General features: G+C 28.3%; 1 protein-coding gene across 4 annotated transcripts in view; it reads left to right on the forward strand.

Moving 5' to 3' along the window:
• The window catches only part of LOC100197733 (uncharacterized), a 95,275-nt gene that overhangs the window by 31,006 nt on the left and 43,889 nt on the right, over positions 1-20,380 (forward strand). For all 4 annotated transcript variants that reach the window (XM_065799303.1, XM_065799305.1, XM_065799304.1 and 1 more), the window contains exons 4-5: positions 1,403-6,664; positions 18,050-18,106. In XM_065799303.1, the coding sequence (XP_065655375.1) occupies positions 1,403-6,664; positions 18,050-18,106 (5,319 nt within the window). The remainder of the gene's footprint in view (positions 1-1,402; positions 6,665-18,049; positions 18,107-20,380) is intronic.

The raw sequence follows: 20,380 nt of genomic DNA on the forward strand, positions 1-20,380 counted from the left end.
ACCTTGCTCAAATTCCAGTAGTAATTATGTTTAAAAAGCAGAAATGGAAGTGAATCAAGGAAAATGGCAACAATAAACTGATAAAATATTAGTAATTATTAGTACAAATAATAGTAAAAATAGTTTTTTCTAAAAAAAAAATTTTTTGTACATTCATCAACCAAAATCTTTTATTTTTTTAGTAATTTTTTGTAATTAAAATTGTTTTTAATACAAAAAGTTACTTAATTTATTTTTATATGGAAATATTTTTTTTTAGTTATTTCCTATAAAAATCCTTAGAAACTAATAGTTCTATATGTTACTGCTGTTTTTTCAGTTATATTTTTGTGACATTTAAAATTATAAGATACTTAAAATATAAAAAGCAAAAACAATTTACACAAGGGTGCTTTGAGATTTCTCTAATTTTTAAGCATATTGCCTTCATATTTCAGCATTTTTAATGGACTTATTGAATTCGACATCAAAAAATTATTCAAAATGTCTATTTTCAGTTTTTGCAATTTTTATTTATTATTTTATCAAGAAATTTTTTTTTTTTGTTGTGAAAATCTGGTCATTTTGGAAAACCAGGTCAAAGTTAAAATTGCAATATCTCAGGAACCGCTCACGCTTTTTTTTCATGTATACATTTTTGGCTGAAATTTTACGTTTGAATGTATTGACATATTTTGCATTAAATAAAATTGAAATTGTTCAAAAAGATTAGTTCACAAAATTCCAGTCATTTAAGTTTTCTTAAAATCGTTTTTGTAAATCATTTTCTTTTTTTATACTTTTACTTTGTTTTTAATTATTTTTTTAAAAACTTATTAGTGATACCTGAATGGGGTTAGGAAAGAAATACTTTATGTAAAAATCAATAAATGTCTAAAGTGTTTATTAACAAACTATTTAAAATTATTAGATTTATATAAATTCAAAATCCTATATATTTATTTAGTAAAAACTATAAATATATAGTAGCAAAAACTAGAAAAACCCCAAGAAAAATCAAAAGCAAGTGTTTTATTATTTTTGTAAAAGTGAGGAAGCTTTTGAAAGTCTCTGATGTATACACAATTAGGATAATGCAATATCTGATTTTTGCTAATTGTTAAAAAGAATTGTGCAAGCACTTGCAATCTATAAATAAATAAACTTTATTATAAAATAGTATTTCAGCAATATCCTGCTGGATATCATATCTGATATACCTCCTATCTGATACACCTCCTATCTGATATACCTCCTGCTGAATATCCAATACACCTCTACTTAAGATACAGTACTTATAAAAAAAAACTTTTTTAAGTTGAATATTTTTGCACAGTAAGCAATGTAAGGACATTTGAATTTCTATTTTAATGATGCAAATTAAAAAAAAAAAAATTAAGTTGAATATTTTGCTTTCTTAAAGAAATAGCATACCCCAGAAGATTTACAAAAATACACAAAAAAAAAAAGAATCAACAAGAGAATTCAGAAGAGCGGCATGCACTAAATGCTGAGTATATCGGAAGTTTTGATGCTGCAGGCAGCTTTAAAAAAACTCAAGACTATGATGTAAATAACAGATTGTCTAATCAGGGAGGACTATCTAATCAGCCATCAGATTATCACCAACAAAGTCATGATGTTTTTCAAAAAAAGGAAGAAGTGCCACACTTTGACGAACTTAGTGATGATATCAGAATGCTTAAGTATGCCAATAGTAAAATGAATACATTACAAGTAGATGATGATAAAATGGGCAACTATAACTCTCAGTATGAAAGTCCAGAACCAGCAGAGTTCATCAAACAACAGCAAGACACATATGTTCCTCTACCAGATCGTCTTCACAATGCAGGTTATTTTAATGAAATCAGAGGGGAATCTGAAGATTTTTTAAATCATCAAACAAGTTCTGATCAATCGAAGGAAAACCGCAGCAAACCTCATTTGTTTTTCAATAAAGAAAATGAAAATGAATTTAAAAATGATGAAAATGAGTCAACGGATCAATTTATCAAAAGGATACCAACCGATAGATCATTTAAAAGACACAGTTATGCTGACGCACATGCTGAAGGCGATTATGATTCTAGTTATCCAACATTTAAGCATTCAACTGTTTCTCATCACACCACAAAACACATTTCAAAAACCTCTCCAAAAAGTAACTTTTCTACGAAGAAAACTAAACATATTGAAAAAAGTATAGAGGATGAAGGTAGCTCAGGTGCTGGTGGGTTAAATTTAGAAAAACACTTAAAAAAGGTAAATAATAACTTGTCAACAACTAAATATAAACATACTGAAAAAAGCATTGAGGAGGTAGGTAGTGGAGACGCAGTAAATTCAGATAAAAACAAGAAAGAAACTCCAAATAGCATGAAAACTAACAAATCTAAGCATACCGAAAATAGTATTGATGAGGAGAATAAAGCAGATGAAGAAAATTTGAATAAAAATAAGAAAGAAAGACCAAATATCACAAAAACTAAGAAATCTAAACATACTGAAAATAATATTGATGAGGAGAATAAAGCAGATGAAGAAAATTTGAATAAACATAAGAAAGAAAGACCAAATAACATGAAAACTAAGAAATCTAAACATACTGAAAATAGTATTGATAAGGAGAATAAAGCAGATGAAGAAAGTTTAGAAAAACACAAGAAAGAAACACCAAATAACATGAAAGCTAAAAAATCTAAGCATACTGAAAAAAGCGTTGGTGAAGAAAGTAAAACAGATGAAGAAAGTTTGAATAAGCACAAGAAAGAAACATCAGTTACTATGAAATTTAAGAAGTCTAAGCATGATGAAAAAAGTATTGATGAAGAAGGTAGTGCAGATGCAATAAATTTGAATAAATACAAGAAAAAAATAACTGACACAACTGAGAGTATTAAACATACAGAAAAAAGTATAGACGAGGAAGGTAGTGCTGATGCAGAAAGTTTGGATACACACAAGAATAAAAAAGTTAAAACAAATAAAAAAGAAGCTGAAAAAGAAGACCTGATATTAAAAAAAATTGCAAGTCTTGAGGCTAAACTTGCAGAAAAATTTTTGAGCAATAACACAGCTAGTGCAATACAATCAAATGTTATAAACAATAATGCACCAGAGAAAGAAAAAAGTTTAAAAAATCAAAAAAAACAAGTTCAAGTCGCTAATAAAAATGATTCATCCAATAGTTCTAAACATACAAAGAAAAAAGAAAGACACCAAATTAAAAAATCAACAAATTTTAAAAAGAAAAATGACTTAAAAAATGATTCATCTCATGAAACAAACCATAAAACAGAAAAAGAAGGTTCAACAGAAGAACATTCAAATGAAGAACATGAAGGGTTTGACTTTAGTAAAACTGAAGAAAGAGAATACGGTTCTGGTTCAGGAATAGAAGAAGATATAAGTTTGCAATCTAAAAAAGTTAATGCTGTAAAAGCCACAAAAAAAGAGGTTGTTGGTAGCAATAAAAATAAAAACAATGTTAAAAAAAAAAAAAAAAATCATGTAAAAAAGTCAAAAAAAACAGAACAAACCAAAAAATTGTCCAAAATACTTCATAAAACTGAAAAATCAACAGAAAAATCTTCCAAAATAGTTCATGAAACTGAAAAATCAACAGAAAAATTGTCCAAAATAATTCATGAAACTGAAAAATCAACAGAAAAATCGTCCAAAATAGTTCATGAAACTGAAAAATCAGCAGAAAAATTGTCCAAAATAGCTCTTGAAACTGAAAAGTCAAATATTAATTCAACAGTTAAATTAAAAAAACCTAAAGAACAAAATTCAAGCGTTCTTTCAAAAGTTATCCATGAAGATGATGATGAAGAAGGGTCTGCAGATCAAAAATTGCAGACTACTTTAAAACTTTCTTTTAACCATAAGTTGAAAAAAACATCTGATAATAAAAATAAACAAAATATAGGGAGAAACACAACCTCCAATGAAAAGAATATTGAAAAAAGTATGAATCCAACGACCAGTTCTCATGAGATTAAATCCACTATTCTTGAGGATACGCAAAGCACACAAAAAAACAAATCTCTTATTTACAAAAATACTACAGTTACACATCTAAATAAACCTATTCTTAATGAAAGTACTCTTAATACTGATGCATCAATAACTCATGACAAAAAAATACTACTACTTAATCAAACTGCATCAACAAATACGTCTCAATCTTCTAAGCGACATCATATTCCACACAAAAAAAAGAATAAAAAAAGACTTTTAAATAACTCAACTCAGTCAATACAACCCATTGCAACCATTAAAAAGCATAAAAATATTGATGTATTTAAAGAGTTCGAGAAACTTCGTGAATTATATGAGAGTGGAGTAAATATGAAAGCTCACCGTAAAGAGCTTAAAGTATTAGAAGCTGAGTTAATAGGGAGCGGTGATGCTTCTGGAGAAGATATATTACCTAGTAAAATTGTAAAAGTAAAAACAACTAAAAATAAGATTTTAGAATCCAAGAAAATAATCTCAACAGTTGCTCCAACAACTATTACAACACCCTCATCAACAACACCCTCATCAACAATACCCTTATCAACAACATCTACAACAACATCAGCATCTACAACAACAGCCACAACAATTACAACAACATTAACAACAACTTATAAAAAATTTAAAACAACTCCACTGCTACTCCAAACTGTCAAACCAAAAATTTTACCATTTAAATCTAGTAAATTAGAGCGGAAAAATTTTCTTCACATTAAAGTAAAACCAACCCCACCTGCTATAAAAAAAGGAAAACCTACTCATAAAAACAAACAAAAACTGGCAGTCACCCAGCATCCTAGAACCGTACCAACGGTTTTAGTAGATCCTGAAACAGACAAGATGATTAATCACACACTTAATAAAACTGAAGAGCATAAGAACATTAGTTATAAAGGTGGTTTAATATTAGTAACAACTACTCCTAAAGCTCACACATCAAAAATTTCCACAACTAAAGCTCCTACATCAAAATCAACCACTTTAAGATCAACAACAGCAAAGTCACCTACTTTAAAGTCAACAATATTGAAAGTGCCCACATTAAATATTGCTATTGGCGATGAGCCTGAAGGTCCAGTAATTTTTATTCCATCTGAAAAGACAAAATTGAAAACTTTGTTGGTTAAAACTTCAAAAGCTGTTAATACCCACAAACCTGATCATCAAAAAAAGTTACAGCATGTACCGACAAAATCTTTTGTTGCTCAAAAAAAGTTAAATAAGCCAACAAAACTTTCTGTAAAAATTAAAGAAATTAAAGTTCACAAACCTTCTAACAAACATATTTTTAAACCAACTAACAAACCTACATTTCACATAACTCCAAAGCAAACAAATAAAGTTCAAAAGGAAAAGTTAAAACCAAAAATACTCAAGATTACACTCACGACACAAAAAACAACTTTACATAAACCAACAGTACACCCAAAACCTTTTTCGCCATTGGAGAAGAAGCTTTTTGGGACTACCTATGCACCATTTTTTAAAAATCAACATTTAAACAATGTTCCTTTAAATACATTACCAACTAAACTACCTGCATTACCTGGATTACCACAGCATTATAAGTTCTTTCTACCATTTCAAGGTAATGACATAAAAGCTCACCATTCTCCTACAATTTCACATACCAATTCTTATTTTAATAAAAATGAACTAGGGAATCCTCTAGTTAATGCTTTTAAGAGTTTACAAAATCAACCTTACTTATTTAATCAGGATTTGTTACCAAATAATAAAAAAAACCTGGGAGAAAGCAGTTCTCATAACATGGATGATGATATGCCAAATGTTATTGGTGCACCAAAGTTTGATAATACAATAGCTAATCCTAAACAGCCAGTTTTTAAAAAACCTTCTACTTTAACATTTAAAATAATCCCAAATCACAGTAGCCATTTGCCTTTAAACAATCCCACAAAGCAGCAAATCATTCCCAATCAAAAAAATACAATGTCCCAAAGTGATTTGTTGAAAACTTTAGCAGATATATTACGAAAAAAGCCTGAGCATATTATTCAAGATTTAAGTAACATGACAATTTATAAAACCAGTGAAAGTCACCTTGTAATGCATTCACCAACACTTCGTGTTAAACATATTACTACAAAAGGAAAACCTCATTTGCCTAAAAAACCAACAACAAAACAAATGTCTAAGGCAAATGAAAATAAAAACTTGCTAAGTTTTTCTCATGAATATAATCCCCATATGCTTCCAAATCAAATATCAGCTCATAAACAAAAAGAAAACAACACATCTCAACATAATCAAAAAGAAAAATTACCCATTTCTGCAGTGCATGTTAATAAACATCCAGTTGTTTTAACAACACATAACAACACACTTTTGCACACACCAACTAAAAAAATTACTGAAAAGAAAAAACTTACTGGAAACAAAAAGGAGTCACCTTCAGAAAAGAAAAAAGAGTCGCCAACACAAAAGAAAAAAGAATCACCTTTAGAAGTTATTAGTCGTTTATTAGGCAATAAAAATAACTCTAAAACCTCAGCTCTCGACGATTTTTTTAACGATCACAAAGTTACATTGAACCCTTTATCTAGTATTCATAAATCTACAGATCAAATACTTAAAAAGAGTCCCAACAAGCTTGAAAGTTTTTTCAAGAAAACAGAAATCAAAGAAAAACCTCCATGTAAGAAAAAAAAATTTTTTTACTTTTTATTTTTACTCTATTAAACTAATAATTTTGTTTTGATTTTTTTGTTTTTTAATTTTAAAACTGTTTAATATGCTTAAATATAATTCTATTTATTGCAAGGTGAATCTATTTGTAGTAAGGTAAATAAATCTCATTCTATAAATGATCTATAATCTATAATATAATAATAAAGTAATTTGAATTTTGGAAAGATCAAAGTAATTAAAATTTCAATAAAATTTTTGAATTTTTTGTCAATCGAAACTAAAACTCTTGGTTAAATTTTTTTTTTTGAGAAATTATTATCGTAATAATAGTTATTAAATAAAGAGAATTTATGAAAGTTAAACTTCCCCAAAATCAATCTACATAAAAGGGTACTTTTTTTGATAATTATTTGCAAAATGCTGGATGGTTGACTCTTAGGGCTTGTTATATTTCATAGTTATGTTTTTCATTTTTTAATAACAGCATTAAATGATGCCATACTTGCCGTTGCAATCAATGGCTTGTTAATATACTTATAAAAAGACACAGCCAATTTTAGTATTGTCAATAATATACTATAAAAATCTAAAAATTGAAAAAAATCATTAACCATACTAAAAATTGAATCAATTTGGATATTTTCACAAGTTAATAAGATTTTTACAGCATTTTGAAACTTTTTTTGTTTGAATTTTTTATTTTAGTCATAACATATCTAAACAACTTTAGTTACTAAGCAACTTTAGTTACTAAGCAACTTTTTTTACCAAGCAACTTTTGTTACCAAGAAAATCTTGCAGTTTACCAAATACCTATTGGATGTTTTTGAAACAGTTCTTTGTGCAATTTGTAAATGGCAACCATCTTTTCATTGGCAAATTTGGCAATTATGTGCTAATGTATGAAGTAAAGAGAATAAATGAGATAACATTTAGCCTTTTCATTTTAGATTTTTTTTTTCAGGAGGTAGAACTATGTCAAAAAAATGACAAAAAATCAATGCAAATTTAAAAAATTGAAACTGCAAAATAACTCCTTAAATTTTGAAATAAAACTTTTGACCAATCTTAAGATATTATAATGTAGGTCAAGCTAAATATGGTTGAAATGCAATTCTAAGAAAATAAGAAAAGTAAAAATTTAAAGCACAAAAAACCTAAAATCCTTCATCCCTTTTTTATTTAAATGAACCATGCTTTTTTTTGATGAAGTTTTATTTGAGCTGTCCAATCTTATTTTTAAGGATTTTAATTTTTCTCTTTTTTAATTTTGGAACCTATGTATCTAACTTAATTTTAGTAACTTATGTATCTTTTTTAATTTTGGTAAATCTTGTATCTTTTTTAATTTTAGTAACTTGTGTATCTTTTTTAATTTTGGTAACTTATGTATCTTTTTTAAGCATGTTGTTTGAACCCTTTATATCTTTTTGATAACATGCCAATAAATTTTTAAGATAAAATTGTACAAATTAAAGACCTGCAGAACTAACACCTACTTCAAGCAAAAATATTTTAACAAAAATATTATTTGGAAATCAAAACCAGATTATATTTTATAATCTTAATAAGAAGTTTTTAAAATATTTAAATGAGTTCAGAGGCGCCTCAGGTCTGGATTTTACAATGAGCAAAAAAATTTAAATAGATTTAAAGGCACCTCAGGTCTGAATTTTACAAAGAGCAAAAGAATTTACATTGATTATAATTACATGATGATTGGTTGCTGATATTCACTTACTTTAGCAAACTAAGGTCACCACTGTTCCAATATGTCTTTTTCAACCTCAAATGTTGACTTTAAAATAAATAGTTTCAAGTAGTTTTCTGCTATACTTAGAAAACACAATTTTACTGAAAACAATCAAATTAGTTAAGCAGTTAATAGATCAGCAGAGAAATGTACTAAAGTATAATAGAACATAGAATAGAAGTATAATATAAAATTAATTTCTTTTTTTTTTTTTTTTTAGATTATTCAACTCCCCAAGGCCCGAGGGGGGCCACTACAGTCAAGGAGGCTACTTATTTTTTTTTTTGTGCTTTTTTTTTTTTTTTTTTAGTTGTTATTCTTGGTGCAACCCTCTCTCAACTCTTTAACTCCGAACCTTGCCGAGCAAGGCTGCTGCACGGAGAAACTAAGTTGAGCGCGGTACTTCCAGGGATGTGGTGGGAGTCGAACTTCGAACCTCTCGCTTACAAAGCGAGCGCTCTTACCACTACACCACTACCGCATATTTTACTAAACTAAAGGTTTTTGCCTGCTGTTAATCTTGAGGGTTTTAATGGACAATTGATGTAGACACTTATTCTAGAATTATAATAACTTAAAGTTAGTACAGTATAGAATTATAATAACTTTAAGTCAGTCCAGTAGAAACGTAAAAAGTATAGTAACACAAAAGTATTAAAACAATTATAAAACTTTTTTCTTTGTGTAGCTGACTTGTTTGTCAAGGTTTGTGTTTTGTAGTTGAGGCATTAAGAGATATAACAACAGTTTAGAAAAACTAAAAAAAAAAAGAGTTTAGCAATAATTTGTTCCAGTAATTTTGTTTGGTCAATTTTTTTCAGTAATGCTTTGCAGTAAGTTAATTTAGTAATATGTTGCAGTTAATTTAGGTCAAGTTAGCATAAGTTTTATGCTCTGCTACTGGTAATGTTTTCTCCAGTATAACCTGTCACATGTATTTCTGCCTTTCATGTAAAACTTGCTTTTCAAGGCAAAGATTAAAAGAAGTTAACTATAACTTGAAATATGTCACTGCTTTAGAGTCCTTGGTTTAATAAATTGTTAATAATTTCTGTCTTCCAAACTCAGTTTAATGAGGCTGGTTGGTAGTAAAGTTTCCTGTAAGAAATATTGATTCTGTTAACAGCTGTAAAATATCAGGGTATTAACATTATGTTGCATATAAGTTGTGTCCTTGTTAGTGGTATTGGTTTGTATTGTGGAGGCCACATAAAGAGCCTTTTAATTCTAATTTGGGCTGATTGACTGAGGCAACTTCATAGTTTATTGCTAAGGTTTCTAAGGTTTCTGTACACTTTTTATGTCATGTTTTTACTTATTAGAGTCAAGTTTTCTAATAATTTAAAACATGACATAAAATGTACTCATATGCTTAAATTGAAATATATCTTGGATATCAATTGAAATGTATTCTTTTTAATGTAATTTCTGATTGAATTGACCAAGCTCTTTCTCAAACTCAAATTTATTGTCTTTCTCAATCTTTTACTCAGATGTTTAACTTTGTGACTTGTTTTCCAGACAAACCTAATCACTTAACTTCTTGATTTGTGTTTTAGCTATGAATCTAGATTGTTTACAGTTTCTCCATGTTCTCTTTTAAGTGGTTTAGACCATGCTATGACCTCACTAAAATTTTCATCTTGCTATTCTGCTACATTGAATTGTACATCGGACTTACACTCCTTACAGCTACCAAAAATTAATGCGGATTTCGGTCCATTAGTTCTACTGCTGACTATTTAACAATAATAACAAAATGTAATCTGATAATTTTGATGTTTATATTGTATTTTGATAAGGTCTGATATGCTGGTCTTCTCCATAGGCTCGCCTCATACAGAGTATTTGTAAAAGTTTATAAAATTATGTTTATTACTTTTTTAACCAACATATAACATTAAACAACACTCTCATTCATTTCCAGTTACTTCTAAGATGCCACAGAGCTCCAATCCAGATGAGAAACAACATAGTCCAATGTTGCTTCTCATCTGGATTAATGATTTTCCTGATAATCTTACCTTTAAAGTGGTTCTACTTGCTGGTATACCAAAACTATATCACTATTTTCGGCTAAAATTCATCACTTTTTGATTGATTAGAAGCTAGGCATTTGATCTTAAATGTGGTTTCTCTTCTATGACACCTTGGGGCCAACAATGATTTCAACCCAAACAAAATTTAATTGTTTTCTGCTAATCATTATTGTAATACTTATTATTTATATATATATATATATATATATATATATATATATATTATTATTATATTTGTTATTTATTTATATTTATTATTATATTTCTATGCGAATTCGAATTCTAGTGCAAAAGTCCTTTACTTAATGTCTTTTGGATTATCTTTTACTACTGACCTTTAATAGATGCCATATATCCAATTTATCATAAATTTACCATCTACTAAGGTTGTCTGTCTTTATTTTGCTCATCAATTTTATCTCCTGATTCCTTTCTCTACTTTTATAAATCTCTTATTTGTTATTGTATAGAATACTGTTGTTGTATTTAACCAAGTTATTTTAATAATGCTGTTTCTTGTTAAGATAAGATCAAAAAACACATTGTAAATTTAGAACTGCTCTGACTGGTAAACTTGAGCAGAAATATTTTTTTACTTGAGCTGTTATCCTCCTTCTTTCATTTTTTTTTTTTTTGAACTGATGAATTAAACTAAAACTGAAGCTAGATTAATTAATTAACTCAATCATAAAATAAAAGTTGTGCAATTTCTTATTTTTGGTGTGGTTTCTTATTTTTTTTAGAAAAATGATGATGGATAGTTTTTTTTGGTTTACAAATCATAAAATCAGTTTACAAAACCTAAAAATAAATTTAATTAAAAATAAATTTGAGCTAATAAATCTAAAAAATATTTAATTTTACTAAAATTTCACCATATACTTCACTAAAGCCAATATATTATATATCAGTTTAAAAGTTTTTATGTTTACTATTATATCTTAAACAAATATTGATTATTTAATTAACTTTTTAAAATTAATTAATTTTTTAGTTGATTTAAAAATAAAGATTTTTGATTAGTTCAAAAATTTGCGGACAAACTAAAGCTACCTAAACATTTTCTCCAAAAAATTTGTTGATATTGTTAATAAATGCTTTGTGGAAGTTATACAGAAACTTTATTTATAAGTGATCATGGGATCTAAGTAATGTATCTAAGTGATGGGGATCTAAGTAATGTATCTTATCTCCAGTGGAAAAATTAATCTTAAGATCAGATCAAAATGGAAAATTGTTTCAAAAGACAGCACAACTTTATGGAGTCAGTAAGATTGCTGTTGGGCATATTATGAAGAGATATGAACTTACTTGATCTACAAAAAATCAAAAGCAATCAGGAAGACCACTCAAAACTACACGTTGTCAAAATAAAAAGCTTGCGATGCTAAGCAAAGAAAATCCCTGTTTACAGCTGTTGATTTAAATGTACAAATGAGAATTTGTAAAAAAATTATATGGAATGATTTGTAGCACTTTTACTTTGTGTTATGCTAGTTTATTTGGAAAATGCCCAGCTAAAAGGTCATTGGTTTCTGTCAAGTTTCAACTAGAAAAACTGAAAAAATAGTTTAGTAATCTAAAGTGGAGTTGTCAAAAATGGTCAAAAATTCTTTTTAGTGATGAAAAGAAGTTTATGCTGTTCAGGACAGATGGAATCAAGTAAGTTTGGTGGCCAGTAAGTGCAAGATATGATCCTAAATACCAACTGACATCCATAAAACATGTTTTAGTTGTGATGGAGTTGGTCTGCTTTATAGAATTTTTGGGTCTATGAATCAAAGATATATGTAAGACTATTATAATATCTCATGCAAAGGGTAAAATGCTTCAAAGATAGATATATTAACAGGATAACTATCCTAAACATACAGCCAAATTGATTCAAGATTTTTAAAAAGAGTAAAGCTCGTGTTTTGAAATGATAGATTAAATAGCAGCTGTGGCACTGTGGTTAAAATTCTGGCTCAGAACCAATAGGTTTGTAGTTTGATGCTGACTCTAGCCTAATAGGAGATAGTTGTATTGAAGAAGGCATGAACTTTCTTTTTAAATGCTTTTCTGAGTTGTTCTGTCATGAAACTGATAGGCCTTCTTGGAACACTTCAATAACTAAAAGCAAGAAAAAAAAGTAACCGTCCCAATCAGCTAACTTAATCATTAAAGATCTATGGAAATATGTTGACCATGAAATGAAAGACAGCAAATCATGCTAATTTATTTATTTATTTTATTAATTATTCACCTCCCCAAGGCCGAGAAGGCCACTACAGTCGAGGAGGCTACTTTTTGTGGTTACAACCCTCTCTCAACTCTATAACTCCGAAACACAAACCTTGATGAACAAAGCTGCTGTGGTGGGGATCGAACTCAGAACTTCTCTCTACCACTACACCACTACCACATACTTAAAAGGAAGTACCAGAAAATACAATATCCATTGATGTTTGCATTAATTTAATTTACTCTATGACTTGTAAATGGAAAGCCGTTCTTGATTGTAAAGGATATCCTACTAAATACTAATGTGGTTTTGCTTTTATATAAATTTTTGATTAAGTTTTGTTAAGTTTTGTTTTTGATTAAGTTTTGTTAAGTTTTGTTTTTGATTAAGTTTTGTTAAGTTTTGTTTTTGATTAAGTTTTGTTAAGTTTTGTTTTTGATTAAGTTTTGTTAAGTTTTGTTTTTGATTAAGTTTTGTTAAGTTTTGTTTTTGATTAAGTTTTGTTTTTGATTAAGTTTTGTTAAGTTTTGTTTTTGATTAAGTTTTGTTAAGTTTTGTTTTTGATTAAGTTTTGTTAAGTTTTGTTTTTGATTAAGTTTTGTTAAGTTTTGTTTTTGATTAAGTTTTGTTAAGTTTTGTTTTTGATTAAGTTTTGTTTTTGATTAATTTTTGTTAAGTTTTGTTTTTGATTAAGTTTTGTTAAGTTTTGTTTTTGATTAAGTTTTGTTTTTGATTAAGTTTTGTTAAGTTTTGTTTTTGATTAAGTTTTGTTAAGTTTTGTTTTTGATTAAGTTTTGTTAAGTTTTGTTTTTGATTAAGTTTTGTTAAGTTTTGTTTTTGATTAAGTTTTGTTAAGTTTTGTTTTTGATTAAGTTTTGTCAATAAATCTTTTAAAAATAGTTATAGTAGTTTTAAAAATTTTTCGAACATCAAAAAAAATTAATTTGTAAACTAATTTTAAAATGTTAATTAAATAATTAAAATTAGTTCAAAAAATAATTTTAAATCTAAAAACATTTTCATTCGTATATAATATGTTGGCTTTAGTGAAGCATGCCCTGAAATATTAGGCTTTTTGGGTAAGAAGAATTCATTATCTTAATTTATAATATTCTCTACTGTTTTTATACTTTTTTGTTTTTGATCTCTGCTTTCCTATTGTACACCATTTCATATATTTTTTTTATTTTCTAGTTTAGAAAACTAGAAAAATATGATCAGTGCCAGTTATTTAAAAAACAGTTTAAGTGCCTTCTTTTGATACCTAATAAAATTTATCTTTAAATAAATTTTGTTTTAAATTGAATTTGTTTTCACTATGTTTTATGTTATGCTTATTTCGTTAAAAATAAAAACTTTAAATAGTTTCAATATACTTTAAATAGTTTTAATATACTTTAAATAGTTTAATTTACTTTAAATAGTTTTAAAAGAATACAAAAAAACTTTTTTTTTTATTCTGATTCACTCCCAACAAGTTTTTTTTAATTTCAGTTTAAACAGTAAAATATTATAAGGTTTTGAAAAATTTAGGAATAACTTAAATTCTATAGTTTAAACAAGCAGGAGCAAATTTTTTTGAAAAAAATTTGAAATCATGTACTTTTAAAATGAAATGTTCTCCCAACCTAATATTGGTTGCTGCAAGCAACCAATATTAGGTTGGGAGTTACTAGAAAAAAATAATAGAGTTATGTAGCAAAGAAACGATTGACAGAAGACATAAAAAGTTGAAGGTTGTATTAGTCAGGAAAACATAAAGATGGGAGAGAGTTCCAAAGCATTGGGAAAAAAACTAGACAATGAAAATTTCTTTAGAGCAGTAAAGGAATAAGACTTTGCTGAATTAAAAATCAAGCAAGATTGAGTTTTAGTTGGTGGAACTAGAGATTATAGCTCCTTTGAGCAGTGACCATGATCATTTGTTGAAAATAAAAAGAGATGCAACTTTACAACAATGGGATAAAGGCTCAAGCTTAGCAGATAGAACGGGTTCAACTATGTTTACAATGCATTTTTGGACCTTGTCTAGAAGAGAAAGAGCATCATTTGAAGAACCAGCCCAAATATGACAGTATTTTATACAGGGGCGAATAAGAGATTTGTAAAGGTAGAGAATGGAATGAGGAGAGAGAAAATGGCAAGCACGATAAAGAGAAGCAACCTTAGCAAATGATAATTTAGCAATCGATTGTATATATGGTTTTTATGAAAGGTAAGTAAATGGTAATCCAAGAAGACACAAAGAAGAGGACTTTGTGAGAGGGTTGCTATTCATAAATATAGGAATGTCGATAGTACTACAATAGTTGTTGCAGTAAATAACTGGGTTTTGTTGGAGTTAAAATTTACAAACCACTGCGAGCCCCAATCTGTACAGAAGTGGTATCAGATTCAAGACTGGGCTGTTCTAAGAAATCAAAAAGAGAAGACGTTTTATCAAGACAGGTGTATAAAGTTAAGTCATCACCAAAAAGATCTATTTTAGATGTAAGGTTGTCGGGAAAATCATTAATTTAGATAAGAAACAAAACAAGCCAAAAGATAGAACCTTGAGGTACCCTAGAAGTCACTGGAAATAAAAAAGAGTGTTGGCCTTCAAGGATGACTTTAATAAAACGGTTAAAAAGAAACGGTTTGATAATCTCAAAAACTTTCCCAGATACACCATATAAAACAAGCTTATGTAATGTAACAGTAAGTTAATTGACTCAAGATGGGATGTGAGAAATTTGTTGATCAAGACTTAATGATCTTGCTAATAGCAGAAAGAAGACTGATTGGACGATAATTGGAGGGGTCAGAATGTTCACCAGAGTTTTTGAAAATTAGAACAATAAATGCCATTTTCCAGCAGGCAGGAAAATAACACTCAGTCAAGCACTTGTTAAATACTTAGAGAGAATTGAAGGGAAAATTCTGGAGAACAATTTTGTAAGACTATGACAAGAGTATTGTCTGGACCACAAGCCATAAAAGAGTTAAATCGAGATAAGACTTGAGCAATGGAAGCTGGAGTGATTTGAATATCTAACAATGGGTTAACCTGTTTAATTGGAATGGAAGGAAGAGAATTGCCATAAGATTTAAAATAGAAGAAAGGTTCTTTGGAAATAGTTTTGCCTTATCCTTGGGAGAGGTAATAAGATCAGTAACCATGCATGTTAGACTTTCTTTTGTTAACAACTCTGTTGAAGATTTTCCAAAAGGCTTTTGAGATGATATGAGATTTAATGAATTGAAAATAATGGAGCTTAGCATCCGACAGCACTTTTTCACATTGTTTTCATGCAATAATAAATAGCCATTTGTTCTCAATAGAGTTGTTGTTTTAAAAAAGATGAAAAAAATGATTACGATTAAATATAACAGCTGCACAAGAGTGTGAAAACCATGGATTGGAATTACACTTCACTTAGAACCAACAAAAAGGAAAAAAGATTCTATTTCTGCCTAAATCCAGGAGATGACATAAGAGCACATTTTTCAGCTGAGAGGGAAAAGACGTCAACCCAAGGACTGTCACAAAGAAAATCATGAATAGGATCTAGTCAGTTTAGTAAGTAGTGCAATGAGAAGGTGAGTATGAGATAAAAGATTTAAAATCTCATACTTCCACAAAAGAAGTATGAGATAAAAGATTTAAAGAGATCATTACATGATCAAAACCACCTAAAGGAGACAAATAGGTGAATTGATGTGTATGTGTACCCCGAAGTCAAGCATGTGACTATTGGTGTCTTTGAAAATCAAAGGATAGTACCCATCAACACTGAGATCAGAAGAAGGAATAGCAGAATTTAAATTTGTCTCTCTAAGAGCAAGTAAGTCTGGTCAATTTTGCAGGAATGCGGAGTCCCAAAAAGGACTCCGGATTTGAAAGTCAAAAAAAGATTACTTCATCCTAGTTTTTGGTATCCAAGAGCTCTAAAAATATAAATAAGTTTATGGACTACTGATAGGAAAAAAATTAAGACTTTTAGGTTAAAGGAACAATCATTTTTTGAACCCGGAGTCCGTAGGTATAATGATGGTAAGGACTTCAGGCTTAAAAACAATAAGTTTCAAGTCATTAAATCTCATGATTTTTTTTCTTATAGTAGATCATAAGTCAACAAACATGCTTAGAGCTTGTTTGTTGAAGTCCCAAAAGGACTCCGGCTTTATATCTCTAAAGTAGAGATATAAAGCCGGAGTCCTTTTGGGACTTCGCATCCCTGCAATTTTGTAATAGGTAAGATTCAGATGACAAAGATTGCTTCGCAGACCAAGAATATTAGTAGAAGATATATTGAAACAGTTAGAAGGTGGGGATGGTCTTTTATGTTTAATATTTTGTGTTACTTTTGGCATGATTTAAGTTTAAAGAGAACTTGACTCATTCATACATAGGACACAACCTCCTAAGCAATGAGCTATGCAATTTTCTCAGTCTTGTTAATTAACCTTAAGTAATAACATAGGGCTACTTATTTTGCTTTGACAATGCGCACCAAAAGCATTAACAGGGACATTATCCATGCGCAACATGACAATACTTTAATATTTTGCAGCTGTTGGTTGAATCAGCCTCTCTGAGAGCTACTACAGAGTTTGGGAAACCTTACTACCAGTCAACCTCAAAACCATTAAACTGAGTTTTAGAGTTGTACCCTCATTTGGAGATAACAGGAAGATTTGCATAGCCACTATTAAGGAGGAGCAAGCAACAACCTATGAGAAGAGTAAAGAAGATCAGTATTCTAGACAGGAAACAATGTAACACAGGTTTACATCTATTTCAGCTTAATAGATAAAGAAGGGGTTCGAGGCTGGTTAGCAGAATTGTTCTGCTTACCTCTAAAGTCTTTGCCTAGGAGGCCTCCTACAAGACAGTAGCTGGATGCAGTAAACATCTGCCCAAGATGAGTATTTTTATTGAGTCATTATTTCTAAAATCTTTTCATAAAAACCTTTCTAAATCTCAAATTTTTACTTTTACATTTTTCCAATTTTATGTATTTATTTGAAAAGGTAAATTTGCCTTTCTTTGTTTTATGATCAACTTGTCAGTTATATTTAATACACAGACTTTGTTTTGGTATTGCAAAAAAATATTATAAATACACGTGACTTTCACTCAGCAGTTTAAAAAAAGATAAAACTACATATAAAAGAAAATCTGTATAAATCTGTATAAAAAGTAGCTATGTAATAAAATGATCAATCTTTTTTTGTTTCTGTATCCAACATTTTTAATAATATAGTATAAAATGTTGTATTGTTGCTGTTATTCTTGTTGTATTATAAATGTTGTATTGTTGTTGCTGTTGCAGCAGACAATTTAATGATATTAATGAGTCATAAATAATAACTGTTAAAATAATTGTTTTTCAGCAAAAAACGAATCAATAAATCATAAAAACTTAGTTGAAGAAAGCAAATCAACAAAAAGTATGGTATAACTTGTTTTCATATATATATGTATATGCATATATATATATATAAATATATATATATATATATATATATATATATATATATATATATATATATATATATATATATATATATATATATATATATATATATATATATATGTATATATGTACGTATGTAAGTATGTATGTATGTATGTATGTATGTATGTATGTATGTATGTATGTATGTATGTATGTATATATATATATATATATATATACACTTATATGTATATGCATTTATTTATTTTTTTTGCACTAGTAAATTTTTTTATTTTATTATAGTCTTAATACATTTTTTTAACATAGAATTTACTATTTTTATTTTTTAGTGTTTTTATTTTTATTACTTTTGTATGTATGTAATTTCTTACATATGGATCAAATTACTTGCACATGCAGAGAAAATGTAGAGATCTAGATAGCGCACAGTTACTCTAAATCTTCTTTTAGAATCTATCTAATATATAAACAATCAGATGTGAAATCCAGCTGGAAAGATTTCAAGGGATCAAAAAAGGAGAATAAAGAAATCTCTTAAATGGATTTGAACCTCATGCTCACACATTATCAATTTAACACTTAATCTGACCATGCTAATCATGTTGAGATGCCTTTTAAAACTTAGGTTATATAATAAAAATTTAAACATAATGATGTATGTGAAAGTTTAAAGATGGAATGTATGGTATAAGTTAGTAAATGACCAGGGTCCCAGCCCGAGTACCAACTAAAAATGGGACTTTTTACAAACCTAGCCCTGGTAAAATTATAAAATTTATTAGGGATTGATAGCCAAGGCTAGAAAAAATTTATAATAATTTATATATTATAAATTTTTGCATACACAGGGCCTGGCAGGAATGGCAGGGCAATCCGCCTCCACACCTGTATAAATAGTTTACATGGGCAAAATAAAACTCATGCAAATATGCAATTACTTTTTTTTTAAACAGAAAAATTTAATGTTTTTTAGGTTTTGTCATATTTTACTTACATATATAAAAGTATTAAAAAGCATCTAGCACATGTCAAAAATAATTTTACATAACTACTTTTAAATTAACTCAATATGTTCAAATGACCAAGTATAATAATTTCATTAAAAAACATTAGAAAAACTTTTAAGAAAACAGCAACAAAGAGCCTTAGTAGTTTTTAAATTTTTATTTTTATATTTTTAATTAAAATGTTTTTAAAAATAAAATATACTTTTTAATACACAATAATTTTATATTTGCTTTTTAACTTACTATCTATAAAATACAACTTAATCAAAGTGAAAATACAAGATACATGCTTATTTAAAACTTAGATCCTTTTTAATAAACAGATATAAAAATTTGTTTTTGTTTTTTTATTTGAATTACATGACACAAGTTTTAAAAGTAACAAACTCAAGTTTTGATTACAAAAGTCTTTCCTTATTATTATTTGCTCTCTTGCTTGAAGCTGTTTCAGTGCAATTTTTAAACTTTTCAAATTAGAAACATTTCACAAAGAAGAAGTGTAACAGAGAAGAACTTTTTAAATATGAAAATAAGAAGAAGCATGACACAAAATAATATTTATATAATAATAAACTGTTTTAATAAAAAAGCGATTAAGTTTAAAAAAAATGGTATATGATGCAATATTCTTTTGAACAAGTTTTCTAGAAAACATTTTGATGCTTGAATAAAATAAATACCAGAAAAACAACCATTGCTGAAGATTGTTTTTCCGATGTATTTATGATATGATACAAAGCATTGTTTTACTGATGTATTTATGATATGATACAAGGCATTGTTTATCTGATGTATTTATGGTATGATACAAAACTTAAAAAACTATTACTAAACTAATTTTGTTTCACCTGAAAGCTTTTTTATTTGAATAATAAAGGTACGATAAAAGAATGCAACTTTGTAGAATGACAAGCCAAGCAAGAATGATTTTAGGTTATTCAAACTAGAGAATGTAGCTGGTTTGAGCAGCAACCATGATAGTATTTGTAGAAAAAGAAAAAGATGTAACCTTAAAATGATGGGATAGTGGCAAAAGTTTGGCAGAAAAAGCAGGTCCAACTACATTTAGAATATGCTTCAGGACCTTGTCTGAAAGTGAGAGGGTTGTCATTTGTCAATATAGGAATGTCAACAATATTGCAATAGTTGTTTGCAGTAAATAACAGAATTTTGTTGGAGTTTAAGTCCACATCTTGCCTCATGCCACCTTCTGTTGCAGATCAGATCAGAATAAAGTT

Source organism: Hydra vulgaris, chromosome 06 (genome assembly GCF_038396675.1).
Source record: "Hydra vulgaris chromosome 06, alternate assembly HydraT2T_AEP".
Taxonomy (NCBI): domain Eukaryota; kingdom Metazoa; phylum Cnidaria; class Hydrozoa; order Anthoathecata; family Hydridae; genus Hydra; species Hydra vulgaris.